The 21,635-nt window shown below is 39.5% G+C and overlaps 1 protein-coding gene across 2 annotated transcripts in view; it reads right to left on the reverse strand.

Moving 5' to 3' along the window:
• Window positions 1-1,034: 1,034 nt before the first annotated feature.
• Window positions 1,035-21,635, reverse strand: part of LOC133531724 (aldo-keto reductase family 1 member B1-like) — a 35,939-nt gene continuing 15,338 nt past the window's right edge. Inside the window, exons 2-7 of one of the 2 annotated variants that reach the window (XM_061870103.1) lie at window positions 16,237-16,379; window positions 6,046-6,187; window positions 4,878-5,072; window positions 4,348-4,547; window positions 4,091-4,246; window positions 1,035-1,129 (exon numbers count right to left, since the gene is read on the reverse strand). In XM_061870103.1, the coding sequence (XP_061726087.1) occupies window positions 1,090-1,129; window positions 4,091-4,246; window positions 4,348-4,547; window positions 4,878-5,072; window positions 6,046-6,187; window positions 16,237-16,379 (876 nt within the window). In that variant the 3' untranslated portion in view covers window positions 1,035-1,089. Of the gene's footprint in view, window positions 1,130-4,090; window positions 4,247-4,347; window positions 4,548-4,877; window positions 5,073-6,045; window positions 6,188-16,130; window positions 16,380-21,635 lie in introns of those variants that run through there. The other variant, XM_061870105.1, reaches the window with a different exon arrangement.

Genomic DNA, 21,635 nt, shown 5'->3' on the forward strand with positions numbered 1-21,635 from the left:
ATTAATTTAGCGCAAACGAATATTCGAAAGTAGATAGATGCGCAAATATTTATGTAATAATATTGTGTAATTAATTAATAAATAGCGATTGTTTTCTGTATGAAAATCGAACCACCTTAAACTGTTTTATGACAAGTTTTTACAGATAATAAAATATAACACTGATGCATCAAGGCTGTTTGTTTACAAAGGGGCTAGGGAAACGTGAACATCGAAATTGAGTTATCTGCCTCTTTATCGCTAGAATAAGCAAGAGTGATAGAGAGGTTAGATAAGGATTTTGATTTTCTTATTTCGCGGTAGACCCTCAGATTGTGATGGATTGTGGTAGTGGCGCCCCCTACGCAGAGTTTCGCGTAATACTCCTTCTTCAGCTATACAGAAAACATGGCGCCGTACAACGCCATCTAGCGCTGTCGCACTCGCTTCACGTTCTTAGATAACTTAGATTTAGTAACTGACAAGAGGAACGCTGCAATACGTGAGATCCAAGGTTTTAGACTAGCGTTTTATACGCGCGTATAAGCGCGTAATGCCGAAACGACCGTATACGCGTAACGCGCAGAAAAAACGCTAATGTGAACCGGTTCAACAAACTTTTACTATCGTCTCAGTATGGTTTCCTCTCTGCTTCTACTAGTGAACACAATTTTAGGGACCGTGCGCGTTGGAGGGTCTGCCATCTTGTGGTCTGAATCGGAACCATAAACAGGCACATTTACACGTCAAGTGTTTTCTTGTGCATAGTAGGTTCTGCCATCTTGTGGGCTACATCGGAACAAAAAACATCACATTTACGCCTCACGCCAAAAATCTGACGGCTCCTGTGCTGCCTCCTACAGTTCATGCACGCTCCCTATTAGCTGAGATGTATAACTTAAAAATATGAATATGGAATAGACTGTCACATTTTATGCTGAGATATGTATGTATAGTATCTACTACTAGAATACTACTATATTACCTACGTTAAACAATGTGTAATTACAAATTATTATTATGAGTACAAAGGAAATGTAAAAAATTTAATTAGGTATGGTAGAATAAAGGCTATATTTATTTTATTTTATTTTACGCTGGTTCTCGGGCTCAGTAGTCATCGTGGAAGGGATAATCAGGATGGTCGGAGCTGCAACAAGAACATAGGAATAAGTCATTAATAAATAAATACATAAATCAATTATTATAAGACATTATTACACCAATGAGTTTTTCGGAACTTATGTACGAAATATCATTTGATATTTACCAGTCGCTTTTCGGTGAAGGAAAACATCGTGAGGAAACCGGACTAATCCCAACAAGGCTTAGTTTACCCTCTGGGTTGGAAGGTCAGACGGCAGTCGCTTTCGTAAAAACTAGTGCCTACGCCAAAATCTTGGGATTAGTTGTCAAGTGGACCCCAGGCTCCTATGAGCCGTGGAAAAATGCCGGGACAACGCGAGGAAGAAGAAGAAGAAGATAGGACATTATTACACATATTGACCAAGTCCCACAGTAAACTTAATAAGGCTTGTGTTGTAGGTACCTAGACAACGATATATATAATATATAAATACTTAAATACATAGAAAACACCCATGACTCAGGAACAAATATCCGTGTTCATCACACAAATAAATGCCCTTACCAGGATTTGAACTTATTAGGCCAGACCAAGTACAGTCAGCATCAAAAGTAGCGGATGAAACAACGCGCCAAAAGTATCTGATATTCCGGATAACTTATCCAAATATAGATAAATTTCTAGAATTCGCGTTCTAAAGTATATCTTTTACAGTCTTTGTTGTTCTATATTAAACACATCACTTTTTGTTAAGCTGTTGCAGAATGTACCGTAGATACTTATGAAGCGTTATTTGATCCGCTACTTTTGATGCTGACTGTACAACACATGTACAATTAAAATTAAATTAAATTAAATATAATTTAATTTCAGGCAACTATGGCCCATATATACATACCTTACAGACTAACATACATACAGTAATAAAAATCTTAAAATATAAATATCATTTTGACGTCGCAGTTTTCGGTTGCGCCGCCTGTTCTGGTGCGGGATTCGGCAGATTCCCACGAAACCGCCGAAATATCACAGCTTTCGGCCAGAAGTCTGCGCTCGCGATGGTTTCCAGCAGCGTGTTTTTTTTTTTTTTTTTAATATTATAGGACATTATTACACAAATTGACTAAGTCCCACAGTAAGCTCAATAAGGCTTGTGTTGAGGGTACTTAGACAACGATATATATAATATATAAATATCTATAAATACTTAAATACATAGAAAACACCCATGACTCAGGAACAAATATCCATGCGCATCACACAAATACATGCCCTTACCAGGATTTGAACCCGGGACCATCAGCTTCGTAGGCAGGGTCACTACCCACTAGGCCAAACCGGTCGTGTGGTTGGTATAAAGCCCGACCATAAATATACGAGTATGATCATTGTCTAAAGGGCACTGTTATTCTCATGTATAGGGTGACAGTTCACTTTAGTAATATGAAAATTTAGTTCCAATTAAATTCCGCAACATGGCTCGTGATCATATATTACTGGTCAGGCTTTAAAAACTACATTATTTAAGTCCTTTTGTTAAACCTTACACGTCCTGCCTGTATACGGACTATACTAAGAAAACATTTAAGTACTGAACGTCAAGTATAAATAAAGGTGCGACCAGACCGCAGCTTAAAAAACGGTCACGATACGGAATCGCAGTGACGCGTCGTATGCGTACCGTTTTTGACGCATGCTCCCCACACCGCTGCTTAAAATACGCTGACGCACCGTAAATTGATCTGCGTAAAAATCGCAAAAAATATTACACGGAGATCTTATGGCAGACACCACACCGGTGACGTAAAAGACGCAACTGTTTTGTAAATGCAGCGTTTTTTACGCAAAGATTTGCGAACAAAAAAGATTCGCGTGAAGCACGTCACTGCGATTCCGTACCGTCACCGTTTTTTAAGCAGCGGTGTGGGGAGCATGCGTCAAAAACGGTACGCATACGACGCGTCACTGCGATTCCGTATCGTGACCGTTTTTTAAGCTGCGGTCTGGTCGCACCTTAACAACGTATTCAGACTGTTGAGGCTGCCACGGTTTTGTAGATGTTTGCAGGGGCACGCGTGGACAGCACATATAACTATTGTTAGTATTTTTTTTTAATACTACGTCGGTGGCAAACAAGCATACGGCCCGCCTGATCGTAAGCAGTCTCCGTAGCCTATGTACGCCTGCAACTCCAGAGGAATTACATGCACGTTGCCGACCCTAAACCAGCCCCCCCCTCGTTGAGCTCTGGCAACCTTACTCACCGGCAGGAACACAGCACTATGAGTAGGGTCTAGTGTTATTTGGCTGCGGTTTTCTGTAAGGTGGAGGTACTTCCCCAGTTGGGCTCTGCTCTAGATCTGGAATGACATCCACTGGCTGTGCCCTACCACACAAAGCGAGATGAAATTCACAATGCCCATACCTCTCTTTTGGACGTAGTTTAAGGACGTACCCGGGTCCAAGTTATCTGTTAGTAACACAAATCTATAGAATGGCGGTCAAATCGGTTAGCCAAAATGGTTATATGCCATTTGATCTGATTTACATACCTGATTTGATCAGACAATTTAATCAGATTGGCGATTTTTTCCCGTCTGGACAAGCCTTAATTATGTGTGATAATATGTACTGAATAATATGTAAAACTAAATATTGCTGCTGATTGATGGAGTGTTGATGGCCTAGCGATAACAGCGTGCGACTTTCAATTCGGAGGTCACGGGTTCAAACCCTGGCTTTTAAATGAGTTATTCGGATGGCCGAAATATCATTTGATATTCACCAGTCGCTTTTCGGTGAAGGAAAACATCGTGAGGAAAGCGGACTAATCCCTAGTTTATCCCCTGGGTTGGAAGGTCAGATGGCAGTCTGTTTCGCAAAAAACTAGTGCCTACGCCAATTCTTGGGATCAGCTGCCAAGCGGACCCTCCCATGAGCCGTGGCAAAAATGACGGGACAACGCAAACAAGAAAAAGAAGATACAATTTAAATTAATGGAAGTTTTAGATAAATAATACTAACTCTTCCATTTTGCAGACGCGCCCGTTGCACTCCAAGGCCGCGATGGCCTGCAGGTCCTGAGGGGACAACTGGAAGTCGAACACCTGGAAGTTCTGGATAATGCGCGACTTCGTCACTGACTTGGGGATCACGATTAGGCCGCGGTCGATCGCGTATCTGTAAACACACATTTTTATGTTAAAAGACGCTATCACAAAAAACCCGTCAGAAATCAGCCATTGAGAAACAATTCTAAAGTATATTTTTTGATTATTTACCTGATGAGGACTTGCGCCGTGGTTTTCCCATACTTGTCAGCTACAGCCTTGATCCTCGGGTCCTCAGTCAACTGGGGTTCTCCAGGTTTAGCCCACGGGCGGTCAGGTGAGCCAAGTGGTGAGTATGCCGTGATAGCGATGCCTTTGGACTTGCAGAAATCGTACAACTTCTGTTGATTTAGGTATGGGTGCACTTCCACCTGGAATTTAAATAGAAGTAAGATGAGTTAGGTTTCCTGTAGTCCCAAGAATCTTTGTAAGCTTGTAGGCAACGCGCGTGTAACGCTACTAGAGTTACAACTGTCCATAGGCTGTGGTGGCTACTTAACATCAGGCGGGCTGCAAGCTTGTTTGTCCGATTGGTATAGAAATAAAGTAACGCAAGAATCCCCCCGAAACCTTAAAACAATTCCTTCCATGGCGCCCCATGTGTCCACTCAATCCGTGATAGATCGGCCTTCTGCTGATGTTTGTAAAGCTAACGCTGTGCGCGAGCAGTAAAGAGTCTGTCTCTCTCTGTTCTACAGTACCTGGTTAACTTGTGGGGGGATCTTAGCAACAGCGAGGACTCTCTCGATCTGTTTCTTGTTGAAGTTAGACACTCCGATGCTGCGCGTGAGGCCAGCGGAGACCAGGGCCTCCATGGCGCCCCACGTGTCCACGTAGTCCGTGGTCGAGTAGATGATCTTGCCGGAACTGTCTTTAGGGAAGGGATCGTCGCCCTCCTGAAATTTAAGAAGAAACTTACATGAATACATTTATATCCAAAGATTTCAAAAGATAGGCCCGTTCATATAACTGGCACTGGCCCTTTCACCTATTTAGGGTTGGCAAATTTTAAATCATTATTTTATTAATAGCTTCTCGTAGCAACGCTGAGCCGAACGCAGCCGAGAGCTCCTGAAAGGTCCAGTTGCACCCCACTGCTTTTACCTTATAAGCCTGGGGGCAATGGACGAGGTAGAGGTCCAGGTACTGTAGCCCAAGGCTCTGCAACGTGACCTTGATAACGTGTCCCTAATAGGTCTGACCGGTGAAGCCCCACAGCTTGGAAGTGATGAGCAGCTCACTTGAAGGAACCTTTACCTTGTAAGCCTGGAGCCAGTAGATGAGGTAGAGGTCCAGGTACTGTAACCCTAGGTTCTGCAACGTGACCTTGATAGCATGTCCCTACCAGATCAGGCCGGTGGAGCACCACAGCTTGGAGGTGATGACCACCTCACTGGAAGAAACCTTTACCTTGTTAGCCTGGGGCCAGTGGATGAGGTAGAGGTCCAGGTACTGTAACCCTAGGTTCTGCAACGTGACCTTGATAGCATATCCCTACTAGGTCAGGCCGGTGGAGCCCCACAGCTTGGAGGTGATGAGCAGCTCACTTGAAGAAACCTTTACCTTCTAAGCCTGGGGCCAGTGGATGAGGTAGAGGTCCAGGTACTGTAACCCTAGCTTCTGCAACGTGACCTTGATAGCATGTCCCTACCAGGTCAGGCCGGTGAAGCCCCACAGCTTGGAGGTGATGACCACCTCACTGGAAGAAACTTTTACCTTGTTAGCCTGGGGCCAGTGGATGAGGTAGAGGTCCAGTTACTGTAACCCTAGATTCTGCAACGTGACCTTGATAGCATATCCCTACCAGGTCAGGCCGGTGGAGCCCCACAGCTTGGAGGTGATGAGCAGCTCACTTGAAGAAACCTTTACCTTGTAAGCCTGGGGCCAGTGGATGAGGTAGAGGTCCAGGTACTGTAACCCTAGGTTCTGCAACGTGACCTTGATGGCTGGCTCCACTAGATCAGGCCGGTGGTACGTGCCCCACAGCTTAGAGGTGATGAACAGCTCCTCACTGGAAAAAAAACATAGATGCAAGTTGCAGGAAGTTTCCATAAAGTTGGAAAAGTTCGGAAATTTCAGGAAAATATCACAGGACAAAAGGAAAGTTTCAATTTGGAAATGGAAAATTTCGATCTTAATAAAAAGTAAGTCGCTTCTAAAAATTTCCACATGGAAATTTCGCAATCTCGGAAATTTCCGAGTTTTCTGACAGCACACAGTAAATCTGACCGTTGTGACAAGGCAAAGAATTATTTATAGAGTCCGACCAAGCTAAGTTGGCAGCGATTTTGATAGCGCAGCCTCTGCAAGTGTTAATTCATAATTTCATAGAAGTTTAACGTTTAAAATAACACCGACGACCGGTTGGCCTAGTGGGTAGTGACCCTGCCTACGAAGCCGATGGTCCCGGGTTCAAATCCTGGTAAGGGCATTTATTCGTGTGATGAGCATGGATATTTGTTCCTGAGTCATGGGTGTTTTCTATGTATTTAAGTATTTCTAAATATTTATATATTATATATATCGTTGCCTAAGTACCCTCAACACAAGCCTTATTGAGCTTACTGTGGGACTTAGTCAATTTGTGTAATAAATTAATAATGTTCTATAATATTTATTTATTTATTTATTTATTTATTTATAATAACACCTGCACCGTCGGGTCTGTCAGAATCGCTGCCAACTTATCTTGGTCTGAATGTCTGTAGTAAAAAAGAGATGTAAAATCTAAGAAACCTTTATATTATATTTTGTGGTAACTGAACTGTCAAACGTCAGCTTTTGGTAACCAGAGTTACTACATAATATACAGAGCCGTACAGCGCCATCTACATTAGCTGCTGTATTTGTTATAGACTTAACTCATCTACTAATATCAAAGTGAATTGATTGTAACAGAGAGGTAGTCTAAGAAAAAACGTAATGAATCAGAAGGTTGCGTGTTCAAATCACATCGGGGTCACCAATGTCGTGTTCTTATCTATATGATCGTTAAATCAAACACGAACTCCACGTATAAATATAGACTATAATATTAAGTTCTACAAAAACGCAATGAATAATGCAATAGCGAGCGAAGCGATAGGTTGCGTTTGCGTAAGCGCGAGCGGCGGGGCAGAGCGGCACAGGTGCGGCGTCGAAGGCGATCGGATGCGCTCTGAGGCTCCGTGCAGCGATCTGGGAGCCGGTCCGTGTAGGTTCCCTCCGCGCGTCTTCCTCGCCCCGCTGTCGCCTGGACGGGTTTGCGAATAGTGATGTGCGCATGCAGTCTTGATTAATGCGCCACAACCTTTAGTTTGACATCAACAGATGGCGCTGTACTGCGCCATATGTTTTGAGGTCACTGAATTGTCGACCGTCAACTTTTGACAGAGTTAACGCAAAATGTATGGACCTGTACAGCGCCATCTCGTTTACCTGTCAAATTCGAGGCACATATTGTCTTAGATTTTACACATCTTAATCAATGTATAAAATTAAATAATATTATGTATTAAATTTGTTTATTGTGGAGCGAAGTGCGAGATGAACTGTTGAGGTTCTGTGAGAGGATGGATGCACGTCCTTCAACAGTTTGAATGTGCTTGTTATATCTTAGTGTGGTAACCTGCCTAGAAACTGTCGATGCCTAATTAGGTAGTAATTGTACATAATATTATTAGTTAACCTGTTTTTGTTTCAATTTGTTTGTAGTTTTGCAGTGACTTAGTATATACTGTTATGCTGTACAACTATTTTGGAAATAATAAATAAATAATATTTGGTAATATACTCTGATAAAGATATCTGGTATTAGAAATATGTAAGTATAGTCTCTCAAGCCATTTCCGTCAGTAGAAATAAGCAGCAAAAAAATGTAGTTTCGAAGGGTTATCGTCCCATAGAATATTTGAATTTCGCGCCTTTTCTGACAAAGTCGTTTGACAAACTATATATATCCAAAGAGAAAAGATAAAACTTAAACGATAGGATGATGCTAAGATAGAGAAATTTAATTTTATCGTAAACTTAGGCTAAATTAGGCTAAATTTAAAATACATTTATAGACCTAAGTAACGCAACTTACATATGTTATACTCAACTACGCTCAGTGTATGCATGCCACATCTAGTATTATCCTTTCTGTGTACCCAATTGTAAACTTGTTTCGCATAGATACTCGTGCGTTTCGGTTATTAATAAGTATTTTGTAAAACTACCTGTTTTAGTTAAGTTAAATGAAATATTTAAGTTGTTTGTGCGCTCTAAACAAAATTTAATATACTGTTTTGTATTTATCTCGATAAGTGAATTGTAAATTCTTATGAGAATAATTGATCTTAAACCTAAACCTATAAATGTATTACTGAGTGTAAGTTTTGTATGCCAAGTGTGGCAGAATATGATATGATATGATATGATATGATTTATTTATCTCACAATATACAATTTCACTTAAAACTACGCGTGGTAAATTCTTAGGAATTTATATTGTGATTGTCGGTTTGTCTTACTTTATATACATAGGAAAAACATGTGACAATTAATAATTCATTTAAAATTACTAAAGTTTTTAAATTTCAATTGTATAAATAAATTCACCAAGAACGGGTCGTCATTAAGGTAGAAAATAAATAGTAACAGTTACAGAAATAATGTCAGCATAAGAAATAATGTCACCATTAGGGTCGTTGTTAAGTTAACAAAGAAGTAAATTATAGTAAATCTTAAAATTCAGATGTCGACAATATGCTTACTATTTAAATAAATCTAATTGGTAATGTCATAAAACTCTTTTATAGATATGCATTCATGTAACCTATCTACTGACGTGACAAATTGTACTATCTGTGTAATGTTCTAGCAAAATAAATGATTCTGAGCGCCTAATAGAGGGCTCGCCACTATTTCGCACAGCGCATAACTATCGCCATACAGCGGGGAAATACGGCCAGCCTTCTTGACGGCGATTAGAGGAATTCCTAGTTGCGATTTTTCCATACAAACGCTCTCGACTGATTCCTCCCTGGATTTTTAACCTAGAGCAGTGATTTTTTCAAATAAGATCAATATCATCAATATCTGTGCCGCTATGTTTTGCTTTTTTGGATTATTTTATTTTGAAGAAAGATACAGCGCCTCGAAAATCGCAAAAACGGCTAAATTGAATTGGCTGTAAAAAAAGGCACAGTATACAAATATGACAAAAAATATCCAAAAAATCAAAACATAGCGGCATAGATTATTTCTTCCTCTTGCAATTTCCAAAATTTCATAATGATTAGTTGCGTTTTGGAGGAGGAAACAGTCGAGAGCGAAACCTCGATTTTTGAGTTTTTTGCGAGTGAATTTCGGTCCGAGCTGCAGTTGTCCTTATCGCACGAATTGGAGGCGGAGACAGTTTCTAAATATACGTACACAGAAGGAATAGTGATGGGCATAACATCCTTATTAGGGATTGCAGAACCGGTACTGTTTTAAAGAACCGGGATTTCTCGGTACTTTCGGAACTGGTCTAATTATTTCATTATTTTAAATAAAACGACAGCATTTTGCGATTTGACCACCTTTCGTATTATAATTTAATAATCACATTTTCTTTTATTACGTAGTAGGCAATTTTTTTTTGAAATATAGTATTTTACATTGCTCACACTTGTGCGTCACAAGTAAAAGATAACTACTTTGATGTATGCCACTAGATAGCAAATTTAATGAAATTACATTGACGAGGGGATCTATATATAAGTATCGCAGTCGTATTGTATAATCCGCCGTATTACATTACGGCTAGCCGATATCAAAATAAGGGCCATTTTGAAATGCGGCGGTTCAACGATTAAGGTATGTTGGGTAAATACCGGATGCGGGTGAAGAACGTAGGACATTCATTTCCCCCTAATTTGGCTTTATTTTTTAATGTTGGCAACATTGTGTAAGACGCCATTTTATTGCGCCCCGACTGTCAGTGTCCCCACGTCGCTCAGGGAGTCGGGCTTGTGCTATGTGCAATGACAGAGAGCAAGGTAAATTTCGCGAATTCCTCCTTCTATCCGATCTTCGCTCTGTAATTTATTTTGCGTATTGTGATGAAACTGTGCTTGTTTTTGTAATTGTGTTAACAGACCTAGCACTGCTGTAGACCGATATCCGATCTTGATCCTTCCAGGTAAAGATCGGACCAGAAACAATCAGATCTTTACCTATTTAAAAAACAGCAGTGATTATCAAACTTTAAATTTTCTTCAATTTACCTACTGACCTTAATTATCACATTTATTGTTTTCTTGATCACACTTTCGTACCATTATTTTTATCCAGTACCACGCGCGACGGTTACTGACAATGTAATTTTTTTAATTTCCGCAACCCAAAGGTTGCCTTTTAGCGATAAGACCGCATGTTGTTTACCTGTGCTTATGTGTATGTTTTGTTTTGTATTGTTTTCTTTTATTGAGGTGTGCAATAAAGAGTATTTATATAGTATAGGGATGATGATACATGTTGAAATTTATAACAAAATCGAGTAAAATAGATAGCAAATGAGCAATTTTTCGCAATAAAGTACCTACACATACGGATGCATATGTAGATGTGCACGCATACATACATTGCTAGTTTCGGATACAAAATATAACTAGGGCTTCGAAATTAGTTTCCTTAAAATGCTTCAAGAGGGCTCTCTTTTCCTATATATTTACTTTACTCTTTACATACGATCCTTACATTTCATCAAAAAAAAAAGATTGTATATCAACTATATATATATATATATATATATATATATATATATATACATAATTGCAAAATTAAACCAACAAAATCGCAATTTTAATTATTTTCCATACTTCAAGATGGGCTCTCAGTGACCTTGACCTTTTTAAAGAACTACTTAGTCTTTTTGATTTCTAAGTTTGATTCTTATTTTTTTGGCGACCTTCATTAAAAATGACTGGGCACGATTATTTTTTATTTTGATTTTTGTCCCTCCTACTTAAGTACTTAATATCTTCCAGTACATTCCATTCAATAAACAGTACATTTACACTTTCCCTAAACCTGTACAGTTCACAAAATCTTAAATTGTCAAAACTACGCAACGTATCTATTATTTTAGTGGTTTTTTTTTATTACTTCGGGTAAACCTTACAATAAGAGGTTTCATAGCACATTGTTTACTTATCAAATTGCCTTAAGACATAGGTATCAAAGTTTGAGAGCCACAATTTTACCAATTTTTGTATCCGGGTTAAGATCGGATACAAAAGGGTAGACACCGGACCTATTTCTTTGTGATACCTTATTCTCTTTCCATTAGAAGCAACTTTTTTTCACCATCCAATGTTCTCCCTTGATGGCAAAACACTCGTTACCCTAAAAAAAAGTATGTCTCATCTTTACACTGGTACAAAACTAAAACCGTTCTATATTGAAGATTACCAAAATTCAGGCCGAATCTACGGTTAAGTATTATTTAACGATTCGCTATGTACTTCAAGAATCTGTCACGTGTTGAGATCGCGTAAAAACATTTTTTTTATACTACGTCGGTGGCAAACAAGCATACGGCCCGCCTGATGGTAAGCAGTCTCCGTAGCCTATGTACGCCTGCAATTATTAATTAATTATTTTTTCACGAGTTCTCTCAATTGGTCCCAAAATTGTCCGGCATTATCCCAACATACTTTACCCAGATTGTCATTGCGATACGTTCTTCAATAAGGCGGCCCAAGTTTAGCCCCATCGTCATACAAGTTAAATAGATTGTAGTTATCCATAGGTATATTTATTTATACCTACTTACAAAATTTCACAACACACCATGATCATTCCCAACTTACTGATACGGATAGGTACAGTCAAGTGTAAAAATATGGGTGTACACATCTTACTCAAAAATATGTCCCATAGCATCTTATTCCAGTGTAATAAGAGCGTAGTACCATATTTATGAGACGATTCTTTCGATACATATTTTTGCACTTGACTGTACGACGACAACCGAAGCTGAGACATCATTCTTTTTTGCAGTTTTTACCTATATGGTAATTAATATCAATCAATCATTTATTATTTCGTCATCATAGGTGTAAAATACATTTAGTACAGGTGATAGGGTGTTTGGTATTAGGGTGTAATAGATACAGTATAATATAAAAATGAAAAACAATATTACGTGGTAACAACAAAAACAACTTGCGTCGGGCAGCGCAGAATAAATTCCATCTGGCTCGCGGGCGATGTCGACGGAACGGCGCGCAATGAGCGAGCGCACGAGTCTCGCGTCTGTGTGCGCGCACTCACACTTAGATAGCTCCGGCTCCCGCCCACCGCAGCGCGACAGAAACATAGCTTCAAAAATTCGAGATTTGAAAAGTTGCTCAACTAGGAATTGCTCTTAAGTACTTAGTAAGTTTTATTATGTTTGTTTATGTTACTGTTTTTATGTGATTAAATATAGGTATTTATACTTCAAAGCCGTAGCACATGATATTAAAAAAAACCCGGCCAAGTGCGAGTCGGACTCGCCCATGAAGGGTTCCGTACCATTTATGACGTATTAAAAAAATTACTTACTAGATCTCGTTCAAACCAATTTCCGGTGGAAGTTTGCATGGTAATGTACATCATATATAGTTTTTTTATTCTTATAATTCTGTTATTTTAGAAGTTACAGGGGGGGGGGGGGGGCACATTTTACCACTTTGGAAGTGTCTCTCGCGCAAACTATTCAGTTTAGAAATTAAAATTATATTAGAAACCTCAATATCATTTTTGAAGACCTATCCATAGATACCCCACACGTATGGGTTTGATGAAAAAAAAATCCGAGTTTCAGTTCTATAAATATGGGGAACCCCCAAAATTTATTGTTTTTTTTTTTTCTATTTTTGTGTGAAAATATTTATGCGCTTCACAGAATACATTTACTTACCAAGTTTCAACAGTACTTCAGTTCTTATAATTTCGGAAAAAAGTGGACGTGACATACGGACAGACAGACAGACATGACGAATCCATAAGGGTTCCCTTTTTTGCCATTTGGCTACGGAACCCTAAAAACGGGCAAAAATTTTCCTATCTTAGTTATCAGGTGCTAAAACAATACTACCATAAATACGTTCAAGGGCGCATTATCATGATTCATGGTGTGATAACACTGATAAGTTGTGCACAAGGTGTTATCAACCCAGTCTACCGTAACCCGAAACGAAGTACTGACTGACTAAGAATTTAAAAAATAATCTAATAGGTACTAAATAAATTTATTAATAAATAATGTATATACAAATTAAATGTAAGTTACAAGAATTATAACTACTTATAAAATAAACTAATATAACTAAACCTAACTCAAAAAGTAAAATAACTAAAATGTACACTCCAACCCTGTGTGATGGGCCTCTTGGCAGAGTGCCCATCACGCAGGCAGCATTCCCGCGCTGTATCGCAATAGCGAGTCTTTGCGCGAGAAAGCTGCCTGCACGAGGGTCTCCTGTTGCCTCCCTTAATCGTTTCCCGAGCTCCTTGTGGAGCCCATGCGCACTTCTTCACCACGGCCCGAGTGTCTCTAATAGGTATATGTAAGAACATATAAATAAAAAGTACAGTGAGGGATGAAAGCTTATATTAAAAATGCAATTTTTGCCAAAAACTTACTGCAATTTGAAAAATTTACTAGAAAAATGAAAATGACACCGGATCATTAATTGTTATAGCGATTTACACACCCATTAAGGAGAGGCTACTTAGGGTATTCCGATGCATAGGGGCAGGGATTTACTAATATATTATATAGTCAAAAAGTGATTTACCGTATTCTATGAACGCTTGAAAATTCTGGGATTTCACATGCGCGTTGTCATCTTATATTAGCTGTCAATCTTTGCAAATGTATATTCGAGGGGTCGGTAGTACAATTGTAAATAATTTATCAATATTAGACCGAGCTTTGGTCGGAAAATGCGCGTTTTCCCAGAGACAGGACTTGCTAGGAGAGAAAGTGCTAGTCGATTTTTAGCCCCCAAAAACCCCCATATACCAAATTTCATCACTCAATATAGATTCATATAAATTGACATGAATGTACTGTAATGCAATCGTATGTTGTGTAGTTAATAAATCTGAATCCTTACAGCCGCTTCCGAGATCCCCGAAATATAAAAATATATAAGAATTAATTGCTAGTTCAAAGGTAAATAATACGAGTTGGCACAGTAGCTGCTGACAGCCACTGGGTAGAAAGCGGCGCACACCTCTCCACACCCTGAGCCGCTCACGCAATGTTGTCCCCTTGTCGCTCCGTGCGAGCGGCCGTTTTCGGGGACCCATATTGTGAGTTGGCAAGTCACCACATGCCCATTTTGTCGTGTTTTTATAACATATGATCAGGGCAGGTGCCATAGTCACCTCTATAGTCTCGGTTACCAGTCCACTAGCAACTCAACCCAATAGCCCGGTTTCTTTTTGTACCTTTTTCTTACAATAGTCCTACACTAACCTGGGCTTGTCCTTGGGTGCACTGCTATAGTGTGAACAGGGATAATCGTCGGTTGGTGTCACATTACTTTTAGAGTAAATTGTCTTATTACAAGGGGCCTCTACGTGTTGGCTTCGGCCCCACGCACGCCTTCAAAATGCCCGGGACCCCATGGTCCCGTGAATTTGTAAGAGACATACAAATAATAATAATAATTCAGCCTATATACGTCCCACTGCTGGGCACAGGCCTCCTCTCATGTGCGAGAGGGCTCGGGCTATAGTCCCCACGCTAGCCCAATGCGGATTGGGAACTTCACATACACCTTTGAATTTCTTCGCAGATGTATGCAGGTTTCCTCACGATGTTTTCCTTCACCGAAAAGCTAGTGGTAAATATCACATGATCAAAGGTATAAGATACAAATTATTTATTCAGATTATTAAGACCTTGGATTACGCATAAATACAAAACGAATCTAGGGGTCCAGCACAAAGGAATATAGGTACTTAAGACCTCACAAACACCAACCGGTTTTAAATAATAAAGGCACTAACACAACAATTATTTTAACGATTTCACAAACTGGTAATACACCATTTGTAAACAGCTTTTAAAAGCCCTAGGTATTATATGTATAGTCTGTCAAGCCATTTCCGTCAGTAGAAAAAAGCGGCAAATTAAATAAAAAACCGGCCATGTGCGAGTCGGACCACGGATACAAACCTGTAGGTATATATTATTATATGACATAACTAAAAATTTAGTTTTCGCAATTTTGTCTTTATCTGTACTATAAGACGTTGCTTTGTACCAAATTTCAAGATTCTGAATTCACGGGAAGTACCCTGTAGGTTTTGATTTCCTCGCGAGTGTCGAAAATTTGCGGCATAAACGGCTGTATCTTTTGATTGCGTTGGCTTAGAAGTTTGATTTTTTCACAGCTCCAAGGGATAGGTAGTAGACCTGAGTATTTGATATAAATTCCAGCTTGACCTCCACGCGTTCCTGATAGAAAAGGTCTTGACAGACAGATAGACGGACGGACGGACAAGAACGTGATCCTATAATGATTCCTTTTTTTCCTTTCGACGTACGGAACCCTAAAAATTTAGGCGCGAAGAGTGATCACCCCATATAATTTTTTTTAAATAGTTCCGTGAGACACATTCATGTTAAATATGTTAAAACGGGTCACTCACGTAGTTTAAGTCGAAAACGCTCCACATGTTTCACTCCATACCGTGGAGTGTCGTCAGGAGCTTGCGTTGACGGACCGGCGTAGACTGCGGGCCGCAGCCCTCCGCTCCCGACACCCGGCGCGGGCGCCGGTGGCGGCAGGGGAGGCGAGAATCTACCCTCGTTTACGGCATTGTTGTATTATATGGTCAGTATGGAGTGAAACATGCGTATACAAAAGCGCTGGGCCGTATTCTTGTTTGCCATAGATGTAGTATAAAAAAAATTGTGGCATCCAATACGAAGACGGTCTTACCGTGTGACGACCCCCTCCTGTATGATGTGTGCGCAGTCGATGTCTCTGTAGCTGGCGTCTATCGCGTCCTTTACAGGAACGGCATCCAACATGAAGACGGTCTTACCGTGTGACGACGCCCTCCTGAATCTTGGCGGCCAGCGCGGCTCCCACTTCTTTCTCATTGCCATAGATGTGGGCGCAGTCGATGTGTCTGTAGCCGGCGTCTATTGCGTCCTTTACGGCTTGCGTCACCTGTCCGGGCTGGGACTGTGGACAAATTGGAAATAAGTTAGTACATAGGAACCCTTTGAAGAGACTAGTTTTTACGAAAAATATGTACCAATTCATATTAATCCATAAATTTTCCAAGAACATGCACTTATTATGTTTAAAAACATATAAAAAGTAAAAAAAAAGTGGAATTGATTAAATTTGTGTAAGATTTTTTCCTCCTTATGACCTCAGGCATACGTGGTTAAATTTTTCCGTTTCCTAGCGGGCACCTTGTATAGTAAACACCCCTATAATGGAACAGGCACCAGTAATGGGAATGGTATAGACAAATCCTGTAAAACAATTATTTACCATCAGTGTTTAATCGCTGGCAACATTTTACCATAAACAAGAGCCAAAAAGCTGCTTAAGTTTAATTTTTCATTGATATTTGTTATTTTGAAAATGAATGGCGCCATACATTCCATGATTGGAGCAAAAAACCACAGTTTTAATTGGTTAATAATATTGAAACCAATTGCAGTAGCTTTCATTAAATACATAGAAAACATAAAGGACGAATTGGACATTCAACTTTTAAAGCGTAAAGCGGTAGAAGTTACCAGGTGTCGGTGAAATATCACAAACGCTCCAAATTTTCTCTTAAATGTTCCATTATTGGTGCCGTTAGCATAGTGTAAGTTATGGGAATCAGATTTAAAATTAAACAATTTAATTTTATATTTTAACGATGACATACACTTATAATAATATCTTAATCTTTAGACCGCCATTTCTCATAATAATAAAAATATCTATTGTCGCTTTTTGTGGGGGCCCATCTTGTGGGGGCGAGTCACCGTCTGCCGGAAATAAAATTGAATACCGTTTTATTAGGCAGGCGTCCGGTTTTTTATCCCATAGCCCAGTATTTAGTCCATCGCTTTCACCCAATAGCCCAGTTCATTTTAGATTCCATCAACCCTCAAATAGTCCTTACACTCTGGTGGGTGCTGCCTCTGCGTGCGTCCCATGACACGGGCAAGGGAAAGATCCGCTAGGTGTACCCCTTACATTTCATTAAAGTGTCTCTAGGTGTTGGCTTCGGCTACGCGCACGCCTCCCAAAGGTCCGGAACACCATTGTTCCGTGATGGGAAAGACATAAAATATCTATAATCTTGCACAGACTACGCGTGCGGGGGGGGGGGGGGGGGGGCTGCGGAGAACGCGGCGAAACAAACACATTCCTCATTTTATGCCTCTTGCTGTCAAGTAAGCCGGGTCTTGGTGTTCCGAGGCAAAGTGTTTGGTGAGGGACCTAGGTAAACGCTTGCGAGATAGGGGTTGCGTGCCTAGGTCTGGTTCGTTCGTACCTGATGCAACGTGGTATACGTTGGACCAGGTACGAACGAACCATCACTTTCTATAGGAGTTATAAGATTTAGTAACTTTTTAGTACTTTGGAGGACAATTTCTCCCAATAGGTTGAGTTTGGGCAGTTAAAAAAAATACGTGTCCGTTATTTTAGACTACTCTATAACATATATAAATATTAATCAAATCGGAACCGGACAGTTGGGTACCTTTCCTTGTCAGTATTTATTTATTTATTTAATCTTTATTGCACAAATGAAAACCTTATAGTACAAAAAGCGGAGTTAATGCCATGAGGCATTCTCTACCAGTCAACCTTACTATTAGAGTCAGACAAAGATAAATTGACAGTGATTTTAATAGCCCAGTCTCTGCTAGTGTTAAGTAAACGTCATAATTTAATAGAATAATGACGTTTAAAATAATACTGTCTGGGCCGCCAATATTGCTGCTAACTAATCTTGATCAGTACCCCTAGTGTAACTTTGATCGACATCATAACGTGACGAACGCGTTTGCGTTAAGTCTCATTTTGTATAGGATTTTGAGTTTCCAAAACGTCCCGCTTGGCGCGCTCTTTCGAAATCCAATACAAAATGAGACTAAACGCAAACGCGTACGTCACGTTTGGAAATCGAATTTATTTACACTAGGGGTACTGTACCCCTAGTGTAACTTTGATCGACATCATAACGTGACGAACGCGTTTGCGTTAAGTCTCATTTTGTATAGGATTTTGAGGTTCCAAAACGTCCCGCTTGGCGCGCTCTTTCGAAATCCAATACAAAATGAGACTAAACGCAAACGTGTACGTCACGTTTGGAAATCGAATTTATTTACACTAGGGGTACTGACTCCAACATTATACTTGGATTACTTGGTTACATTTAAAACAAAATCCTAATGAGCGTGCCACTGGACGGTCAAATCAATCCTAAAAATCTATTTTCATATCAGCAGCTCGAATAAGCCTGCTTTCCTCACTCCAGGAGTGAGACAAAGTAGCTTTTTTAATTTAGTGAAGGCCATGAATATTTCTAGAAGCTTTCGTCATAACGATGATGCCTTTCATTCATAAATGTAAATAAATGTGGTTCATTTTACTTGATGTTGAATTTTTTTAACCTTTAATATGTTCTCACCACTGAGGTGAAAAGTATGTGTCACACGAGAGCAAAGTTATTTTACATCTCGTGTTTTTGAGTCCCTCGTTACGCTTAAGATTCTAACTAAGAATCACTCGCTTCGCTCGTGATTCATTTATGGAATCATTCGCTTACACAGGACTCAAAATCAACACTCACAAGAAAAACCAACTTTCCTCTCTTGTTGCACAATAGTTATTTGTACAACAAGAGAGCAAAGTTTGATATTTCTTCGAGTGCTTGTTTTGAGTCCCGTGCAAGCGAAAGATTCTATAATAGATACCGTTGAATTACGTATGCACTTTTTTGTCTCTTTCTTTTTGCTAATGACGTGAAAGGGATAAAGACAATAGAATCCAATTATTTCGAACTTGAATTAGGCCCCGCACGTTGAAATGGCATTCGAATCTAAAGGTCACTCGATGAGCAAAATGTGATTTTGCTCACTGTTTTTAAGCAAATTACCCTTGTTCGAGCTGCTGACGTGAAAATAACTATTTTAATCATAGATTGTAAACTTATTAGCAGAGGTCGGGAAGGTTATACCGCAAAAACAAATACGAGCACGGTAATAGAACGAGATAAAAACTTTGGACAAGTTTTAGTTGTGGTTATCCTGTTATGAATACAATATAGAAATCTTATCAATTCGACGACCGGTTTGGCCTAGTGCAGAGGTTCCCAATCTTTTTCAACATGCGGCGCAGTTACAAGTTTAGTATTTTGCAACGGCGCCCTTGTAAATTTAAAATCACGGTCGAAAAAGAGTGACACGACGCTATATTATTTACCGATGCGAGCGCTCAAATAGGTATCCGCGAATATTTGTGGTTTCGGATAATGATAGAACTCACGGCGCCCCTCTTTACTTTCTACGGCGCACCAGGGCGCCGCGGCGCACACTTTGGGAACCCCTGGCCTAGTGGGTATATAGTGACCCTGCCTACGAAGCTGATGGTCCCGGGTTCAAATCCTGGTAAGGGCATTTATTCGTGTGATGAGCATGGATATTTGTTCCTGAGTCATGGGTGTTTTCTGTGTATTTAAGTATTTATATATTATATATATCGTTGTATATATAACAATATACATAATGGATATATACAGATGATTACTATAACTAGCTTATATCTAAAATAGGCCCTTGAGGCATTGTACCAAGGATGCTGGCGGCATTTCCTCGTTGTATCGCAATACTGATACGTTGTGCTAGGAAGCCGCCAGCTCTTCGGTCACCAGTTAGTTATATTATATTAATTAGTAGGTATTTAATTTGTAAATAGTAGGTAGTGATATCTTATTCTCAAGTACAAAGCCTGCACCTAACAAAAGTCTCTTTTTGACCCAGTGGTTGACTGGTAGAGAATGCCTTAAGGCATTAAGTCCGCCATTTGTACTTAATATTTTATGTGCTATAAAGTATAAATAAGTAAATAAATAAATAATAATATAATAATAATAATTCAGCCTATATACCTACGTCCCACAGCTGGGCACAGGGCGGCTACGGGGAAAATCGAAATTCGTCAATTGCGGGCATTTTTCTCTGTCACTCTGATTACGTCTTACGAAGAGTAAAAGAGAAAGATCCCCGCAATTTGCGAATTTAGGTTTTCGCGGTAGGCCCCCAGGCCTCTTCTCATGCGCGAGAGGGCTCGGGCTATAGTCCCCACGCTAGCCCAATGCGGATTGGGGACTCCACATACACCTTTGAATTTTTTCGCAGATGTATGCAGGTTTCCTCACGATGTTTTCCTTCACCGAAAAGCTAAATGAAATAAATAAAATAATTTAAACTTACAAGCAACCATTGGGTCAAACAGAAATTTGTAGTTAGTGCAAGATTGTACAGTCAGCATCAAAAGTAGCGTATCAAATAACGATTCATAAGTATCTACCATTCTGTAACAGCTTAACAAAAAGTGATGTCCTTAATATAGAACAACTAAGACTGTAAAAGATATGCTTTTGGACGCGAACTTTAGAAATTTATCTATATTTGGAAAAGTTATCCGGAATATCAGATACTTTTGGCGCGTTGTTTCATCCGCTACTTTTGATGCTGACTGTACACAACGAGAGGGAATATGAAACACAAATCAAGTTATTCAAAAACTTCTTCCTCGCGTTGTCGCGTTGTCTAAATCGCGAGAAATAAATTGACTGTTTCATACATTTTGGCTGTCTGACCTTAAGGTGGTTCGACTAGGTTACCCAAAGCTTAAACCTCACTAGATGGCGCCACAATTGCAAATTTTGAGTTTTAATTTTTTTGTGGAGTAGTCTTGGTATTTCTATTCTGTAAATTATGTTTAGCGCACTCTTTAAATAAATATTGAACTATTACAACAAACATTGAACACTTCATTGTATAAAAACTACCCCTTAATGTCGACAGAATGTTTCTTGACTCTATTTCTAAGTATCACTCACACATTCAAACAGTCTTACTGGGATCCTTGTAGTAGACAATTTGGCACAGCGTGAGTAGGCTTCAATAGCGTTGCGGTATGTACGTGGAAATACATGCAAGAGGATGTGGGTTCGAGACTCATTAATTTTTTTTTTGTTATCAGTATTATCAAGTACCTATTATTAATAAATTATTTTATGAGAAATATGAGCGTTTTCCATAAAAATATTAAAAATCTGATTCTCACGCATCATGATATTTTTGGGTTCTTCCAACTCAGAATCACTAGCATAATCAATCCTCGTGCTAAAAAAACCCGAAAATTTGTATTGAAATTTTAGTTTTACATTGAAATTTCTTTCACACTAAAATGTGA

The sequence above is a fragment of the Cydia pomonella genome, chromosome 25 (assembly GCF_033807575.1).
Source record: "Cydia pomonella isolate Wapato2018A chromosome 25, ilCydPomo1, whole genome shotgun sequence".
NCBI classification, from domain to species: Eukaryota; Metazoa; Arthropoda; class Insecta; order Lepidoptera; family Tortricidae; genus Cydia; species Cydia pomonella.